Here is a 16205-nt window from a genome sequence, read left to right as displayed (position 1 = left end):
CATTTATAAACTTCGGCTTTTGTAAAATCCTCCTCATTGTGTTGAGTTTTAATGTGAGCTAGATAGATATATAGAATACTTTATTGGCAAGCAATTGCAAACACAGTGTCTCCAATCAAAAGTGCCAATGTGGATTTCACACAAAAAAACTAAACAAAGCTTGTTTCCATTGGGGTTCACTATAACATCTACAACACCCAGAAAATACAAACAACACAAAAACTAATACTAATATAGACAGTTTTTTTCTTTCATTTTTTTTTCTTTTTTTTTCTGTGTGATATTTACCTTCATCTCTCTTCACATTTGCAAATTCAAATTCAAAAGTGTGTTGGGCAGTCAAGCACAATTCTCAGCAATGTTGGATCAGTAATGAAACGTTAAAGTGGCATAATGTTGCACTCTTCAGGTGCACGAAAAGATAACATTCTTGCCTGCTTTTTACTGAGTCTCCTGGCGGTAACGTTTGGAATGCCCTACCGTTAATAATACAATATGATATCTCTGTAAACCAACCAAGAAATGTGCGGAAATAGACTCATTTGAATCCAAATCGCATTCAAAGTCATTTCATTTCTCATTCTGTTTGTTCACGTGCGCCAGGTGTAGAAAGAGATAAGGCTCGCTGTAAAGTCATCTCACACTTGGTATGGCCCACTGGAATACGCTGGTTTGCATCTCCTCTTGCAATTTCATTCACCGTGCAATTTCACATTTCACAAAGCCGCACTACCGAGGAGCCAACCAGGGATACTGATGAGGGTCTACGCTTCTAATCATTAGAGAGAGACACGCCATCAGAGGGCACATAATTAGACAAAATGAGAGAATATAAACAGGCAGAGAAAAGAGGAGAGAGAGAGAGGGAGAGATAAACAGAGCAACTGACTTTAATATAATTACATTTGAATAAATTGCTGCTACTTGTCGCAACGGTTTTACAAGTGAATGCAAAACATCGAAATACTGCTGTCGACTTTCAAAAGTTTATACCAAGCTAACCTCTCCTGTATGGATGTATAACTATTTCTGAGAGAAAATGCACAATTGATTGTTTTGTTCCACGTTTGCTTTGGCAATGTAAACGCATGTTTTCTCATGTCACGTATAGGAGTGGTTGGCACCACTCAAAAACCCCCCCCCACACACACACACACACACACACACACACACACACACACACACACACACACACACACACACACACACACACACACACACACACACACACACACACACACACACACACACACACACACACACACACATACACTAGGGAATGGAGTCTCTTTTCCTGTCTCCTATGTGTCACTACTCAGCCAGTGAACCATATTCAACCCCGTTTGACTCATGTACAGCGGTGGTGATTCCTTTTTTATTTCTTTAATGATGCGCACTGGCGAACCCAAATGCAGACACATACTTAATTCACTTAAAAAATTATGAGTCACAGGCAAGTAATAAAGATCACCACTAGAAAACGTAACTGAAGTCACAAAGGTTCCTGGAATCACTGGTTGTCGAAAATCGTCTATAACTACTACAGAGGCTGTACAACAATCTGTCGATGAGTGGAGAAATGACCAGGACAACATTGGAGAAATGACCAGGGTTTAAAGTCCAGCTGCAAAAGTTGGTTGTATCTCAGCCAATCACAGTCTCAGCTGACCGTCCCGTTCCCTCGGGCTGTGTCTCAATCTTTGCCTTGTGTCGGCACTTACTCGCGCTCCTCGAGGCAAAGGGGAGAGGGAGTACAGAAGACCGTTTATGTTACTGCATTCAACAGCTCAAATGTTTTCAGATACATTGATATTTTATCATACAGTTCAAGTTTAAAACTAGAACGTTTAAGCACCGTGTCATCTTGAATTAGATTCAGAGTTAGCAACCTTGTAGTGTCTCCATAATGAGAAACAGCTGCACGTGCAGGAGCATTAAGCTATGGGAATCACACAGTTGAATGAATATATTTTTATATACATTATTTTTAGCCTGGAACCAAGCCATCCAGGCTCCTGGTGGATCATGACCATAAAACATTTGATTCTGTGTCCAAAGATATGTGAAAACCACAAAAAAGGGTATTTATTAACTGCAGTATGTGATACAATTAAATTGTTGATGTCCACCACTGCTATGCCCTATTGGGCTTGCTGATGTAATCACACACTATGTTTTTGTTTGACAGGAAGCCATTCAAATTTGACTTTTAGGGACTTTTGACATACAAATACACAAACAATTATTTTTCTTATCTCCATGATGGCCAAGGATATAAAAACATATTTTTCATTTCAGCTGGTCTTTGAAGCTTTGTGTGCAGAAGGTAATGGGCTTTTTGTGAGCTCGAACTCATTTCAGTCAGGACAACTCGTGAAATGATTGAAAAATGTTTTAATGAATATAAAATGAGCAATACATTTATTTGGTTTGGTGATGAATGGATCTGGTTTTAGGTATTCTAATGACGCACAATACATCTCCCCCACCACATAGAGGCCTTCTGAATCCCTCCATAAAAGTAGCCGTAAAACAATAGAAAACAGAACAAACGTCTTTCTCTTTACACTTGCTCATGCAATCAACTCCTTTAAGACTAGATTAAATATTCCCATTGGGGGCAAGCTGTTCCAGAGCCTGGGGGGCTCCCAGGCTCTGGAACAGCTTGTCCCTATCAGAGCTGCCCAGTCGATTGATTTTTTTTAATCTTTATTATAAAGACTCATTTATTCTGGTCTTTAGCTACAGCTGAGCCTGGAACTCCATGTTTTCCTTTACTGGTGCTAATGTTTTGTTTTGGTTTCTATTTCATTGGTATTTTATGCTAATGTCGATTTGTATTGCATTGTTTTGTTTTGTTTTAACCTCTACAGCACTTTGTCATGTTAAATGTGCTTTATGAATACCGTTTGAGTTGAGTTGAGCTGACATGCAGTAAAGTGGTCGATACACTACAGTGGTCTATAGATACAGTGGTCTATAGATACACTACAGTGGTCTATAGATACACTACAGTGGTCAAGGTATGTGGTCTATAGATGCAGTACAATGGTCTATAGATACACTACAGTGGTCTATAGACACACTACAGTGGTCAAGGTATGTGGTCTATAGATACAGTACAGTGGTCTATAGATTAAGTACAGCGGTCTATAGATACACTACAGTGGTCTATAGACACACTACAGTGGTCAAGGTATGTGGTCTATAGATACAGTACAGTGGTCTATAAGTACAGCGGTCTATAGATGCAGTACAGTGGTCTCATGCATGCAGCTATAGATACAGTACAGTGGTCTCGTGCAGCTATACAGTACAGTGGTCTAGATACAGTACAAAGTTGTAATAAAACATAACACAAACCACTTTTTTTCTTGGCGTCAAAATCTGTATTTTAGTGATCCTATGGATGCCAAAAATCCTGATTAGAAAAGAAAATAAGGCGGGTGCACGTGGACCCCTCCTAGGGCCTCTACTATTCTCAAACCTTTTTAATTTCAAGGACCCCCAGACTGGTATGCATTAGGCCACGGACCCCCATTACTCAAGAGAATGTACAAATGGAACCAAATGGACTTGAACTTTGAGAAAACACCGGGCTGTGGGGTTGTATGTGTGTGTGTGTGTGTGTGTGCGTGCGTGCGTGCGTGCGTGCGTGCGTGCGTGTTGTAAGGTGGTATGTTTATGTGTATTTGTGGCTAGGACTATTGAAATGTTGTGTTTTGTAACCCTTGGTGTATAGAGACTGGCTCTGTCAGAAATGTTCAATACATTTCAATAGGTGGTAGCAGGGGTGGAGGAGGGTGAGTAGCAGTGTGAAGGGTGATTCACGTTTAATTGCGCGCCGGTGTCACGCAGCAAAACATAGCCGTTCTACAAGCTCACGACGCGTCGCAGCACGACTCGTTGTGAGCTTTTAGATCAGCTAAGCGCCACGACGCGCAACCAATCGTCAGAGATTAGAAACAGCAGCAGCACAGACAGCAAGGAAGGAACAAGCTAACTTCCCGTTTGGTGCTCTATGGGGGTGGAAGAAGTGCAAGTTCAAGTAAAAGTAGCAATATAACAATATAAAAAAAATATCTGTTACAATTAAAAGGCCGGCCTGTATTCAAAGTTTCACTTGAGTAAAAATATAAAAGTATTAAAAAATATTCTTACAGTGCCAAATGAAAGGTACTCAAATCTTTAAATGTGTTGCATCGTGACACGTTGTGAGATCTATTTTCAAATATAAAACAGTGCTTAAGTGATTAATGTATGTTTTGTAATAATAATACTAATACGGGTAATAATAATAATACTAATAATAATAATTTAATTTGTGCAAAGAAACTTGTAATTAAACTTTTCAAATAATTAATGTGGAATATTTGCCTCTGACATTGTGGAGTAGAAGTACAGTATAAAGCATTGAAAAAATGTAAATACTCAAGTAAAGTAAAAGGACAGTGAAGGTACTTACATTACGTATACTTTCCACCACTGGAAATGAGAATGTGATTGGTTGAGAATAGAAGTGTGGAGCTGAGGTCTGGGTTTCGTGGTGTGCACAGAACTCATTTCAGTCAGGACAACTCATGAATTGATTAAAATATATATATTTTTAATGAATACAAAATGAGCAATACATTTATTTTGGTTTGGTGATGATTGGATTTGCTTTTAGGTATTGTGAGGGAGCACAGTAAGTACATCAAACAGCAGGATCCAGCAAAACAGCAAATCATGCAAGTGCCAGACCTATGAATGAATACATGAATTTATTTGGTGATAAAAGGAAAGAGCACATCAGTACGTCCACAACATACAGCAGACACAATATCACCAATGATAAAAACACCATAACGCCCTTAGTCTTATTTCCATTGTGGTCCTCTAAAAAACCCAATCCAGTGGTTCTCAAACTTTTACATTTCAAGGACCCCCCATTTGGTATGCATTAGTCCACAGACCCCCATACAGTAACTCTGTCACGGGTCCATTTGTTTCCATTTGTACACTGTCAAAGTTACAAACCTGTAAGGGTTCATTTGGTTCCATTTATACACTATCAGAGTTACAAACCTGTAAAGGGTCCATTTGGTTCCTAACCATCAATCATTTAGCCCGGGACCCCCTGGGGGAACCACTGAATTATGATATTGTTGAGGATTTTCAGGTGCTCTGTTGAACACATATAGTTTGTTATCATGTGATGTATGGGCAACATACTATGTTTTGTCTTCATGCTGGAGTGTTTTTACTTGACCACAATGTTAAAATCTAATTTTGATATTATATTGTATAGACTGGTGCTATAGGTTCTTGGTTTACCTGTGATCCTAGTTTACTGAGACACTACACTGTCTCTCTGCATTTGATGTACTGTATGTGTTTAACCTGCTTATGGTTAAGTTGCTCTGCATAACGAGCATTTACATCGCCATTTGCTGGTAAGAATGCCACTTCCTGAGCCCCTTGTTGTGTCTATGCCTATGACTGACATCATAGGCAGACATTTTTGTTTATTTTGGAATTTGTCCATTGTGTGCAACAGGCTGCTGCTGTCCTACACATCTTTAGCCAGTGTGCTTCCTCTTATCTGCGGTGGTTAACAACAACAACACAAGGCATGCCAACAAACTAAATGAAAAGGCCAGTGAAGCTGGTCTGGAAGCTATCCTGATCAACCCCTCTCATCCCCTATGATGTGCTAGTTGGGATGAGGAGCACATCCCTATTATTATCCCACAGTCTCATCTCCCCCAGCATACCACAAAGTGACTTGGACAGTGCTTTATGCCCGTAGCCAATAGCCATCAGGCTCCACAGCAGTGTTGATTTTGACAGCAAATTTTGATTTAGTTATAGTCATAGTATTTTGAATCAAATTCCATTCATTTTTAGTCATATTTTAGTCATCTGAAATGTTTTACTGTTAGTCTAGTTTCAGTCAGACTAAATCTACAGCTGATTTAGTCGACTAAAATGTATTTTGGCGGTGCCTTGATGGCGTTGTAATGGATGATTTTACACTTTAGTTGCATGTTGAAAATAGCCGATCTACAAGCTCACAACGCGTCGCAGCGCAGTGGAAAAAGGTACAGTAGTCGACGAACATTTTTCGTCCTAGTTTTAGTCAACGAAATCAACACTGCTCCACAGCCAAGCCCCATATGTTCTGTTCTGTTCTTTGGGATTACCCACCTCTGCTTGACTCTGGTACATTTGCACATGAACTGCAGCCCTCCTAGGCTTGTGGTTAAGATGTTTGGCATTAGTGTCCCTTCTCACACAGGAGACCCGGGTTTGAATATTGTGTGTCAGTGTCACATGGCAATGCTGGTCACAGACTGTAATCACTGGCAGGTTTGTGTTTATGAAAGTGTAAAACGCACTTGTAGCTATAAACTAATAAACACTGTAGGGCTGCAACTATTGATTATTTTCTTAGCGATTATTCTATCGATCACTTTTTCGATTAATCGAATAATTGAGTAGCATTTTTTTATATTCATGAAAAGATAGTGAAAATAACCGATCTAAAAGCTTGCAACCTGTCTCATCGCCACGTGTTGTGAGCTTGTAGATTATCCATTATCACCATTTTAAGTTTTAGATTTTTCTTTTTCGATTTTCGCCTTAATGACATTCCCAAAATAGGGATTATTTATTATTGTAAATAATTATCGATTAGGTCGATTGCACGGCACTGCTGCAGTGTTTGTGATTTAAAGTCTACCTGGCACATGTGAATTGTCCCAATGTAGTAAATTCTGATTCAGATTTCAGATAAAGCATCCAGTATGCATAAGTTGCGTATACCAGTTGAGCTCTCTGGATGATGATAGCCAATCAAATCTCAATAAATCATCTAAACCTGAGATGACAAGTGGACCTTCAGATAGGCAGACACTGACCGATGACTGTCCAAAAGCATTTACCTGTTTGACTGGTTGATAGGATTTGAGGCCAAATATGCAAATGAGTATATTGAATGAATTGTGAAAATGGAATAGAATAGAGGGGAAAACCCAAAAGGGTGTGTGTGCATTTATTTGTGTATGTGTGACTCAATAATAATAGGCAAATATGTTCTTACATAATTATTCAATCTTACATACTTTTATATTATCAGCCAAAATCATAATATAGAGAGGTTGGTAACTGATATGACAGCAGCTGAGAAATCAACGCAAGCATTCAGCATCCTGAACTGTCACCACGAGCAACCTCACTGCAGAAGAAAATTAAAAGACACGGTTGATGCATCAATCAAATGCACCTTTCTTGCTTGTTGTTTCTTTGTGACTAAATAAGGCTATGGGTACGCAATGAACAAATTATCACCAGCGCCCAAGAGTTCAAAACCTTGAAAGGGATTAAAAGTGTTGAACTCTTGAGCCCCAGTAGCCCAATGTAAGCATTGCATTTATCATCTTCTATGAAGACTTAAACATTGCTACTTTCTATAGTTTCTATCACAATGCTAGCAGAATGGAGATGCTTTATTATCTCCAAAGAACATACTGCCTTACTTAGCGGAAATCTATAAGAAGTGCTGACCATGCTTCAGTGCCTTAGGTTAAGTGCTGTAAAGTTGTTTACCTTCATCAATGATGACAGTTTAAACAGCTGTATCGATCAAGTATAGATCAAAGTGAGTTTTTAGCTGAATGTTATGAGGTGTGCCAGTAGTCCACTTAGACCTATACACTCTGGTCGATAATATGGATTAGTGATTTGTAGCTGTGTGCTTTAACATGTCTTTAGATTGATTAATACAGTCAGGTTATTAACTCCAGGACTGTGGATTGGGTATATAGTTGGAAAGGAGTTTTGTTGTCTCCGCCAGGCCGGGTGGCCGAAGGTCGGAGACTATGTTTTAGCTCCTGTCCTTCCGTGTGTTTATATATATATATATATATATATATATATATATATATATATATACATACATATATATATCTATATATACAATTTGAATCCTCCCTGCACACTCCCCACAGGTCTGCCATACCAGGTCTGAGTAATCACAAAGTGGGTTTTGGTCATTGGAGAGGTGATGCACGTCACCTCTTTCTGAAGTGGGTACTTTCAAAGCCTGCCCCGAACGTCTAGCGTGACGCGTCGTTCACTTTGCAGTGCCACCTTACAGGCACCTCACAGTGTGAGAGAGAGTTTTGTGCTCTCCTAAATCCACGGCAGGCTTTGAAAGTACCCACTTCAGAAAGAGGTGACGTGCATCACCTCTCCAATGACCAAAACCCACTTTGTGATTACTCAGACCTGGTATGGCAGACCTGTGGGGAGTGTGCAGTGGTGTACAATGTGAAAAGATAGGTGAAATCGCAGGAGATGAAGTTAGCAGTTTATTTGTGTAAAGGGTCGTCGGCGTGGGTTGTGTTGAGGATGGAAGCCGTCGAACTGGTGCATCCTACCTATTTATAGGTAGGATGTGATGTCATGCTGTCGTGAGATTACGTCACACTGGCGTGTCTCATCGTGATGTCACGACCGTGATGTCATATGACGTCACACTGGCTACATGCATACATACTGACAACCGACATGGCGCAGGATTCAAATTGTATATATAGATATATAGATATATATATATATATATATACATACATACATACGTATGTATGTATGTATGTATGTATGTATGTATGTATGTATGTATGTATGTATGTATGTATATATATATATATATATCAGACAGGTGAGATGAGGCCGCACACTCCAATGATGAGATGGACTTTTATATTTTCATTGCTTTTATTTGTGCACAACGCGTTTCGCCTTCTGGCTTCGTCAGGTGCATCTTGTCTGAAACACGTCCAGCTTGTGACAAATGGCCTGTGTCACTTTCCATGACTCTGCCCCAAACAGGAGGACCCCAAGGACATTACTCTTGAAAATCCTTAGCTTGGTTTTTGTGCTGATCTTTGATGATCTCCATATGGTCTTCAATATGGCGAAGACTCCCCTTGCCTTGGAGATCCTGCTCTGTATATCTGCCCCGGAGTCTCCGTCTGTTGTTATCTTACTACCCAGATAGGTGAATTCCTGGACCTCCTCCACAGTATTGTTGTTAATGATGAGGGGTTGGACAGTTTTGGGGTTTAACTTAATCAGTTTTGTTTTGTCTGTGTTGATGTTGAGACCGATCTGTTTGCCAAATGTTAATAAGTCTTCTGTTTTACTTTGAATGTCCTGGTGGCGATGGGCCAACAAGGCAATGTCGTCTGCATAATCAATATCTTCAAGAGTCTCTGTGAGTGTCCATGTTATTCCTCTTTTGTTTTCTTTTGTGGTTTCTTTCATGAGCCAGTCAATGCAGAGCGAGAAAAGTAGTGGGGATAGCAGGCAGCCTTGTTTGACTCCGGTTTTGATAATAAATTCCTCTGTGAGGCTGGAACCACATATAACTCTAGCACTAAAGTCTCTATATAGCATCTTAATTATAGAGATGATCTTATCGGGAATCCCATAGTGGCTGAGCATTCTCCATAGTGCTGGTCGATTAACACTGTCGAAGGCTTTAGCAAAATCAATAAAGTTGGCATAGATGGTAGCGTTCCATTCATTGCTCTGCTCCATTATCTGCCGCAGTGTGAATATATGGTCCATACAGGATCTTCCTTTTCGAAACCCTGCCTGTTCTTTTCGAAGAAGGTGATCAACTGCATCACTTATTCTATTTAAAATAATTCGACTGAGAATTTTGCTGGTGATTGGTAACAACATAATTCCCCTCCAGTTGTTGCAATTTGACAGATCTCCCTTCTTTGGTAGTTTAACGATGAGGCCCGTTTTCCAGGAGAGTGGTGTTAGTTCTGAAGTCCAGATGTCTCTAAGAACTTCAGTGAGGATGGTTGGTGTCAGGTGTTCCTCTACTTTCAGCATTTCCGAGTGGACCTGGTCTATGCCTGGTGCTTTTCCGCTCTTCAGTGCCTTTATAGCACTCCTTACCTCCTCGACATTTGGTGGCCCGGTTTCTATGTCCAACATTTCTACCGCTGGTGTAATGTTTGCCTCCGTTTGTGGGTCATCTCCATTTAGTACCCTCTGGAAGTGCTCTTTCCAGCACCGTAGTTTTTCCTCTTCTTTTGTCACCACTTCTCCATTTTGATCTCGGTTGGTGTATCGGTTGATCGGAATCCATTGGTTAATGCCTTTGTTAACTTATAGAGTGTGCCCATATCCTGTTTTGATGCTGCAGTTTCAGCTTCTTGTGCAATATTTTCTATGTATGTTTTCCTGTCTGCTCTGGCTCTTTTCTTTACCTCTTTGTCTAATGAGCTGTATGACTTTTGTAGCTTAGCCTTCATTCTTTCTGACTTGGTTGTCAAAATTTTCCTTTTCTCCTCTTTTCTCTCCTCTATTTTCTTCCATGTCTCTTCTGATATCCAGGCCTCGTTTCGTTTCCTTCTAGGGCCTAGCACTTTCTTTCCGGCTTCGCGCAAAACTTCATTGAAGTTGTCTAGGTCTATTTCTTGCTGGTTTTGCAGCACTGTGAACCTGTTCCTCAATTCTAAGTGGAAGGTTTTCCTTACTGCTGGATCTTTTAACTTTGCTACATTTAGTGGTGGTTCCCTCTGATCTCTTTTCTTACTCTTTCTGAGTTTCAACTTTATCTTTGCTATTACAAGTGCGTGGTCACTACCCACATCTGCTCCTCGTCTAACCACTACATCCTGAAGACTGCTTCTCCACCTGCTGTTAATAATAATATGGTCTATTTGGTTCTTTGTTTTACCATCCGGGGATGTCCAGGTTTGTTTATGGATGCTCTTGTGTTGAAAGATGGTCCCTCCAACCACTAGTCTGTTTTCCTGACAAAATGAGGTTAATCTGTCTCCGTTGTCGTTGATGTCTCCCAAGCCTTGCTTCCCCATGACGTTTTCTTTTCCGGTGTTATTTGATCCAACCTTGGCGTTTAGATCACCCATGATGAGAAGCACATCATGTGAGGGTGTGTCATCTACCAGTTTTTGCAGTTGGTCATAGAAGGTGTCTTTTTCTACCTCCGCTGCATCCTCTGTTGGTGCATAACATACTATAACTGTCAACTTTGCAAAAGCAGAGTTAAATCTGGCTGTGATTAGCCTCTCATTAACTGGCTTCCATTCCAGCAAGCATCTGTGAACCTGTTTTGTTGTAATGATGGCTACTCCTTTACTATGATGGTCATCTGTTCTTCCAGAAAATAGAATCTGGTGTCCTGTTGCTAGCTGTCTTGTGCCACTACCAGTCCATCTTGTTTCACTCACTCCTAATAGCTCGATGTTATAGCTCTCCATCTCCTTTATGACCTGAGCTAACTTCCCTGTCTGGTAGAGTGTTCGCACATTCCAGCAACCAACAGTACGTGTTATTTTGGGTCTGAGAATATCTGCCCTCGGGATGCCAGCTTCCAATTGGGTTTGGCTGTCATCTGTCATCACTTCAGTTTCCTGATGTGCATCTATCCTCCTCCCAGCATCTCGTTCATTGGTTTGGATTTCTGTAGCAAGATCTTTTTACGTGGCAGGATCGCTAGTCCTGCGCACAACCCTTGTGCCATTGCTGGCCTTTGGGAGGTGGGTGGAGTTGGTTTGTTAGTCCTCTCCCCAAAACCTATCGTCCTCCAGGCAATGGATTACAGACTCACACCACATGAGACCAGACAGATTGTGGGTTGTGTACAAGCTACCCCGGCACGTCAAGCCCAACCAACTCCTGTTACCATGTATGTGGTATTTTGCTCCCCCTGGGAACAAAATGCCCACTACTGGCAACGCGAGGTAGTTAACTTCATATATGTGGTCAATTTATCATGAAAGAGCCTATTTAAGAATAAAAATTCAGAGAACCAGCAGGGGCGGGCAGTTCCGCGAATTATATCCGAATAAAGCAACCTATTTTCGGCATGGCCCCTTCAGAAGTCCCCTTAGCTCTATGGAAGTCCCTCCTGCGTCACCCCCTGGTGGTCGGGGAAACAAACTGCTGGAGGTGCGGTGTTTGTTTATCTCTGACTCGACGTCAATGCCTTTAAGTCATGTGATCAAGATATATCAGTCAGATTTGTCATATTCCGTTCCAATTGTCTATAACTGCCTTTGAAAGTTTGCAGGTCCAGGGTTGGCAACCCGCCACTCTCGAGCGGACTTTTGTACTTTGATTAAGATATTAACCCAGGGTGCATTGGTCTGTTCATCCATCCATCTATCCATTCATTCATTTATTAATTCAGTCATTCACTCATTCATAACCCGGTCATTCAATCTTTCACTCATTCATTACATCATGTATTCATCCAGTCAGCCATTCCTTTGTTAATTAATTCACTTCTTCGTTTTTTTTTTTTAATATTCATGTATCCATTCATTTGAGAATGCTTTACTTATGAGCTGCATAAGTAACACACCTTTATCAAGTTTATTTCCTAGTAAAAACTCATGGAAGTGCAGTGACTGATGCCGGGTCATAAACCCATATAGAAAGAGAACCATATAACTGCAATGTTCCCAGTAAAGCTTGATTTAAACCTCGGCGTACACCGTACAACGAAAACGCGCTGTGAGCTTGTAGACCTACTATTTTCCGTGTGCAACTCCGTCATAAATATGGGCGAAGTATCAATTTGGCATAACACTTCTGAGTGGAGTCCTGCTCTGCATTCCATCTGCTACGCTCTTGCTTTTTCTTTATTGTCTCTCCACCCTCCATTCGGATGAAATACAAAACCACCATAAAAACTGAAAAGCAATACGTTACTGCTGCAGCACGTCTCCTTTGCAGAGGAGAGGACTCTTATACAGGGTGACTGTCATCGTTAGGCCTCGTCAGGTGTCACATTTGTCACAAACCATGTAGGCCGGCTAAGTAACTCGACTTCTGAAAGTTGTCTGTCTTTAGTTCTCATGAGTCCTTGATGAAAGTTCAAGCAGAGAGATTGCCATATGTTGTTATGTTGTTTCTCTATCTTCCCCCGGCAGGCAGCGTTGCACATCTTAACTCATTGAGACCTGGAACGCATCTGTGCCTTTAGATTTCTTTGGCTATTCAAAAATAGCAGATATACAAGCTCATAGCGCGGCACCGAGTGCCGCGCTATGAGCTTGTAGATCTGCTATTTTTGAAAAATCTTGACATTTTCAAAAAACTGTTAGGATTTAGAAAACATTTTTAAGAATCGCCTCAGGTCTTAAAGGAATAGTTCACCCAAAAAGTGACTTATTTTCTATCAATTGCACACCCCATGAAGCCTTGAATCTATGGATTTATTTGTGTTTTTGTCGCATTCCTAAGCTAATAATTTGATTCCTGTCTCCTACCGGCTAATGTATCCGGTAGGAGTAGATTCTTTGTGTCTCCTACCGGAAATACACCCTGGCATCAAATTATTGGCTTAGGAATGCGACAAAAAACAAAATAAATCCATGTATTCAAGGCTTCATGGGGTGTGCAATTGATAGAAAATAAATCATTTTTTGGGTGAACTCCTCCTTTAATGGGTTAATTCACATCTCTGCACACACTCACTGACGCCACTGGCAGGAGAATGGAGCACAGGCACTCTGCACCCATACAATCATTGTGCACCCTCCGTTTACTTTATATTTAGCCATTTCTTCTTACTCTTGTATTGTATAGAAACCTTGTATGTCCAAAACTGTAAACCTTTCAGAAAATGGGGGGGGGGAAAATGACCTTAAGTGTATTAATGGAAGTTTTCCATGCCATAGCTAAACATTCTTTTTCAATTTGGGCATAGCACCTTTCAGTTGGTGTCAGTGCTCTGCTGTGTGTGATAATCTCTCTCCTTTGTAGATCCTGTAGCTCTAACTTAAGAGGAGTCATCATGGCAGATCACACAATTTAAAGAAGGCAACGTACCAACACAGTTAAAAGAAAAAAAGGCAAAGGAAATATAAACTAAGTAGTCTGCTAAAAGTGTGGTATTCTGCCAATATATTTTGTTTGACGTCCTCTACGGAGAAACATTCAGTTCGATTTTCATTCTTCCTGACTTGTTGTTTGCTCAGAGAAAAAGCACAGTGCCGAAAACACAGAAACAAACAGCATTTTGTTTTTTGTTGCTGCACACAAACAGCTTTCAACACATCATTTTAAAAGCATATTTGTCCCCTGTGGGTTGGATGTAAGAGTGGCTTTAGACAAAGAAAAACATACTCTGAAGAAAATAACTTGAGTAAAGATAAAAAGTAAGTAATTCAGTTTTTCTCATGCAGCCACACCAATACACTTATCTCCAATATGTTGTACCACTTCTATAGACCCACAATCAACTTTAACCCTGCATTGTGTTAGAAACATGGCACTTTTCGTGTTACCAGGTCAAATTTGACCCGTGATTTAACTCAGCCCAAAATACTCAAAAAATACTTTTCATTTTCTTTTCCCCCCACCTCATAGCTGACTTGTTATGCATTCATATCCATGTAAACACTATTTAAAATATTATTTTGGATTAGGGTTAGGGTTTCATCTTTCAATATAGCTTGTTTTCAATTATAAAAATGTTAAAATTCCATTTCCTATAATGAAGACAATGGACAATTATGTTGTCTGGCTATAATAGACTAATATTAGAACACACTTCCAAAATGAAATTACATGTTTTTGTTTTTAAAATGAAAAATTAATATTATTAACAATAGTGACATCTGTGGTGTTACGGGTCAAAATGGACCCATACAGGAAAGAAGGTAAAAAGTCATTTATTTTTCACTCCAGGCTTCCCTGATTGGCCAGCCCAACCAATCAGCTTCACAGGTTGGCCAAGCTTCGTATAACGTTTGTGCTCTACCAGTATAAGAGGTAGTGCATGATATCACTCTTTTATGCATTAAGATTATGAATTCACTTAGTCTGGAATGTTTTGCTGGACTGTGCATCAGAAAGTAGTACCAAAGAAAGCCTACCATGCTGCTGTGGCAGTGAGGAACAAGGTGTATTCTTTTGGAGTCCACTGTGTGTACCATGTGGGTCAGATCAGTGTGCACGTCTTCAACACTGTGTCTTTGCGTTGGATGAAGTTTCCCCCAGTGACGACTGGAAGTGGAGAATGTCCCCATGACGTTCCCTCCAGGCGCTGCGGCCACACCGCCGTGCTGATAGAAGACGTCATATACATCTGGGGTGGGTTCAAGTACTTCACAGGGGGTTACTGCAACGTGCTTTATGCGTTAGATACCGACACCCACAGGTGGTTCAAGCCCAATGTTTCCGGGACTGTTCCAGAGGCGAGGTACAACCACACGGCCTGTGTCTTGGGGAAGGTCATGTATATCTATGGAGGATGGATCGAGCTGACTGGACGCAGTAGCGACGTCTATAAGTTGGACGCCGACGCAATGGTCTGGTCTCTAATTAACACCAGAGGAACGCTGGCACCTTCCTCAGAACGTCACTCTGCCATCATCATCGGGACAAAGATGTTTGTGTTTGGGGGATACAACGACCACTATGAATATAACAACATCAGAGTGTTTGACACAGAGATCAACTGCTGGCTGAGCACGCCCTCCGCGCAGCGTCCGCAAGGGCGCGCGGGCCATTCAGCCTTTGCCTACAATGGTGAGCTGTACATATTTGGTGGCTACAATTTGGACTGGAGGTTCAACGATCTGTGGAAATTCAACTCAGAGACCTTCTCCTGGAGGAAGGTGGAGCCCAAGGGGAAAGGCCCGTGTTCATGGATGCCCAGGATGTGCTGTTGCATGGTGGGAGATCGTATCATCATCTTTGGAGAGTACATACCGGATGACCTGTACATCTTAGACTTACGTCCTAGTCTGAAGACGCTATGCAAGCTAGCGGTTATTCAGTACGGTCTGGAGCAGTCGGGACTCCCTCGCGACGTCAGGTGGGAACTGGCGGCCATGACTACCAACAGCCCACAAAACAAAAAAACAAACAAAAAACGGCGAGCCCCCTGAAAAGAAAAGGAAAAAAAGATGAGAACGGCAGGGAACAAGCTCCAGACAGTGGATTAGAAGACAGGGAAAGATGAGTAGATTGACGCCCTTAATTCACATGGGAAATACGAACAAGAGCACAGGAATGTGCTCAGCCATACCAACCAGGAACTAAGCAGCTTCGTACAGGAAAATAAGAAATATTCTACCAACTATGGCCAGTGCAGACGTACAGTAGCTGCAAAGGAGAAGCTCTTTAAGAATAGAAGTTGATCTCCATCAGAAATGAAT

General features: G+C 41.0%; 1 protein-coding gene across 1 annotated transcript; it reads left to right on the top strand.

Moving 5' to 3' along the window:
• Positions 1-14870: 14870 nt before the first annotated feature.
• Positions 14871-15935, top strand: LOC311062823 (kelch domain-containing protein 3-like; the record flags this gene model as incomplete). Its single annotated transcript, XM_084082042.1, has 1 exon — positions 14871-15935. The coding sequence occupies one exon, from the start codon at positions 14871-14873 to the stop codon at positions 15933-15935; it is 1065 nt and encodes a 354-aa protein (XP_083938168.1).
• Between the last annotated feature and the right edge of the window lie 270 nt (positions 15936-16205).

This window comes from Gymnoscopelus microlampas, assembly GCF_963454915.1.
Source record: "Gymnoscopelus microlampas genome assembly, chromosome: 16".
NCBI lineage: Eukaryota > Metazoa > Chordata > Actinopteri > Myctophiformes > Myctophidae > Gymnoscopelus > Gymnoscopelus microlampas.
The sequence above is the reverse complement of the archived record's forward strand: the minus strand, read 5'-3'. Positions and strand labels throughout refer to the sequence as shown.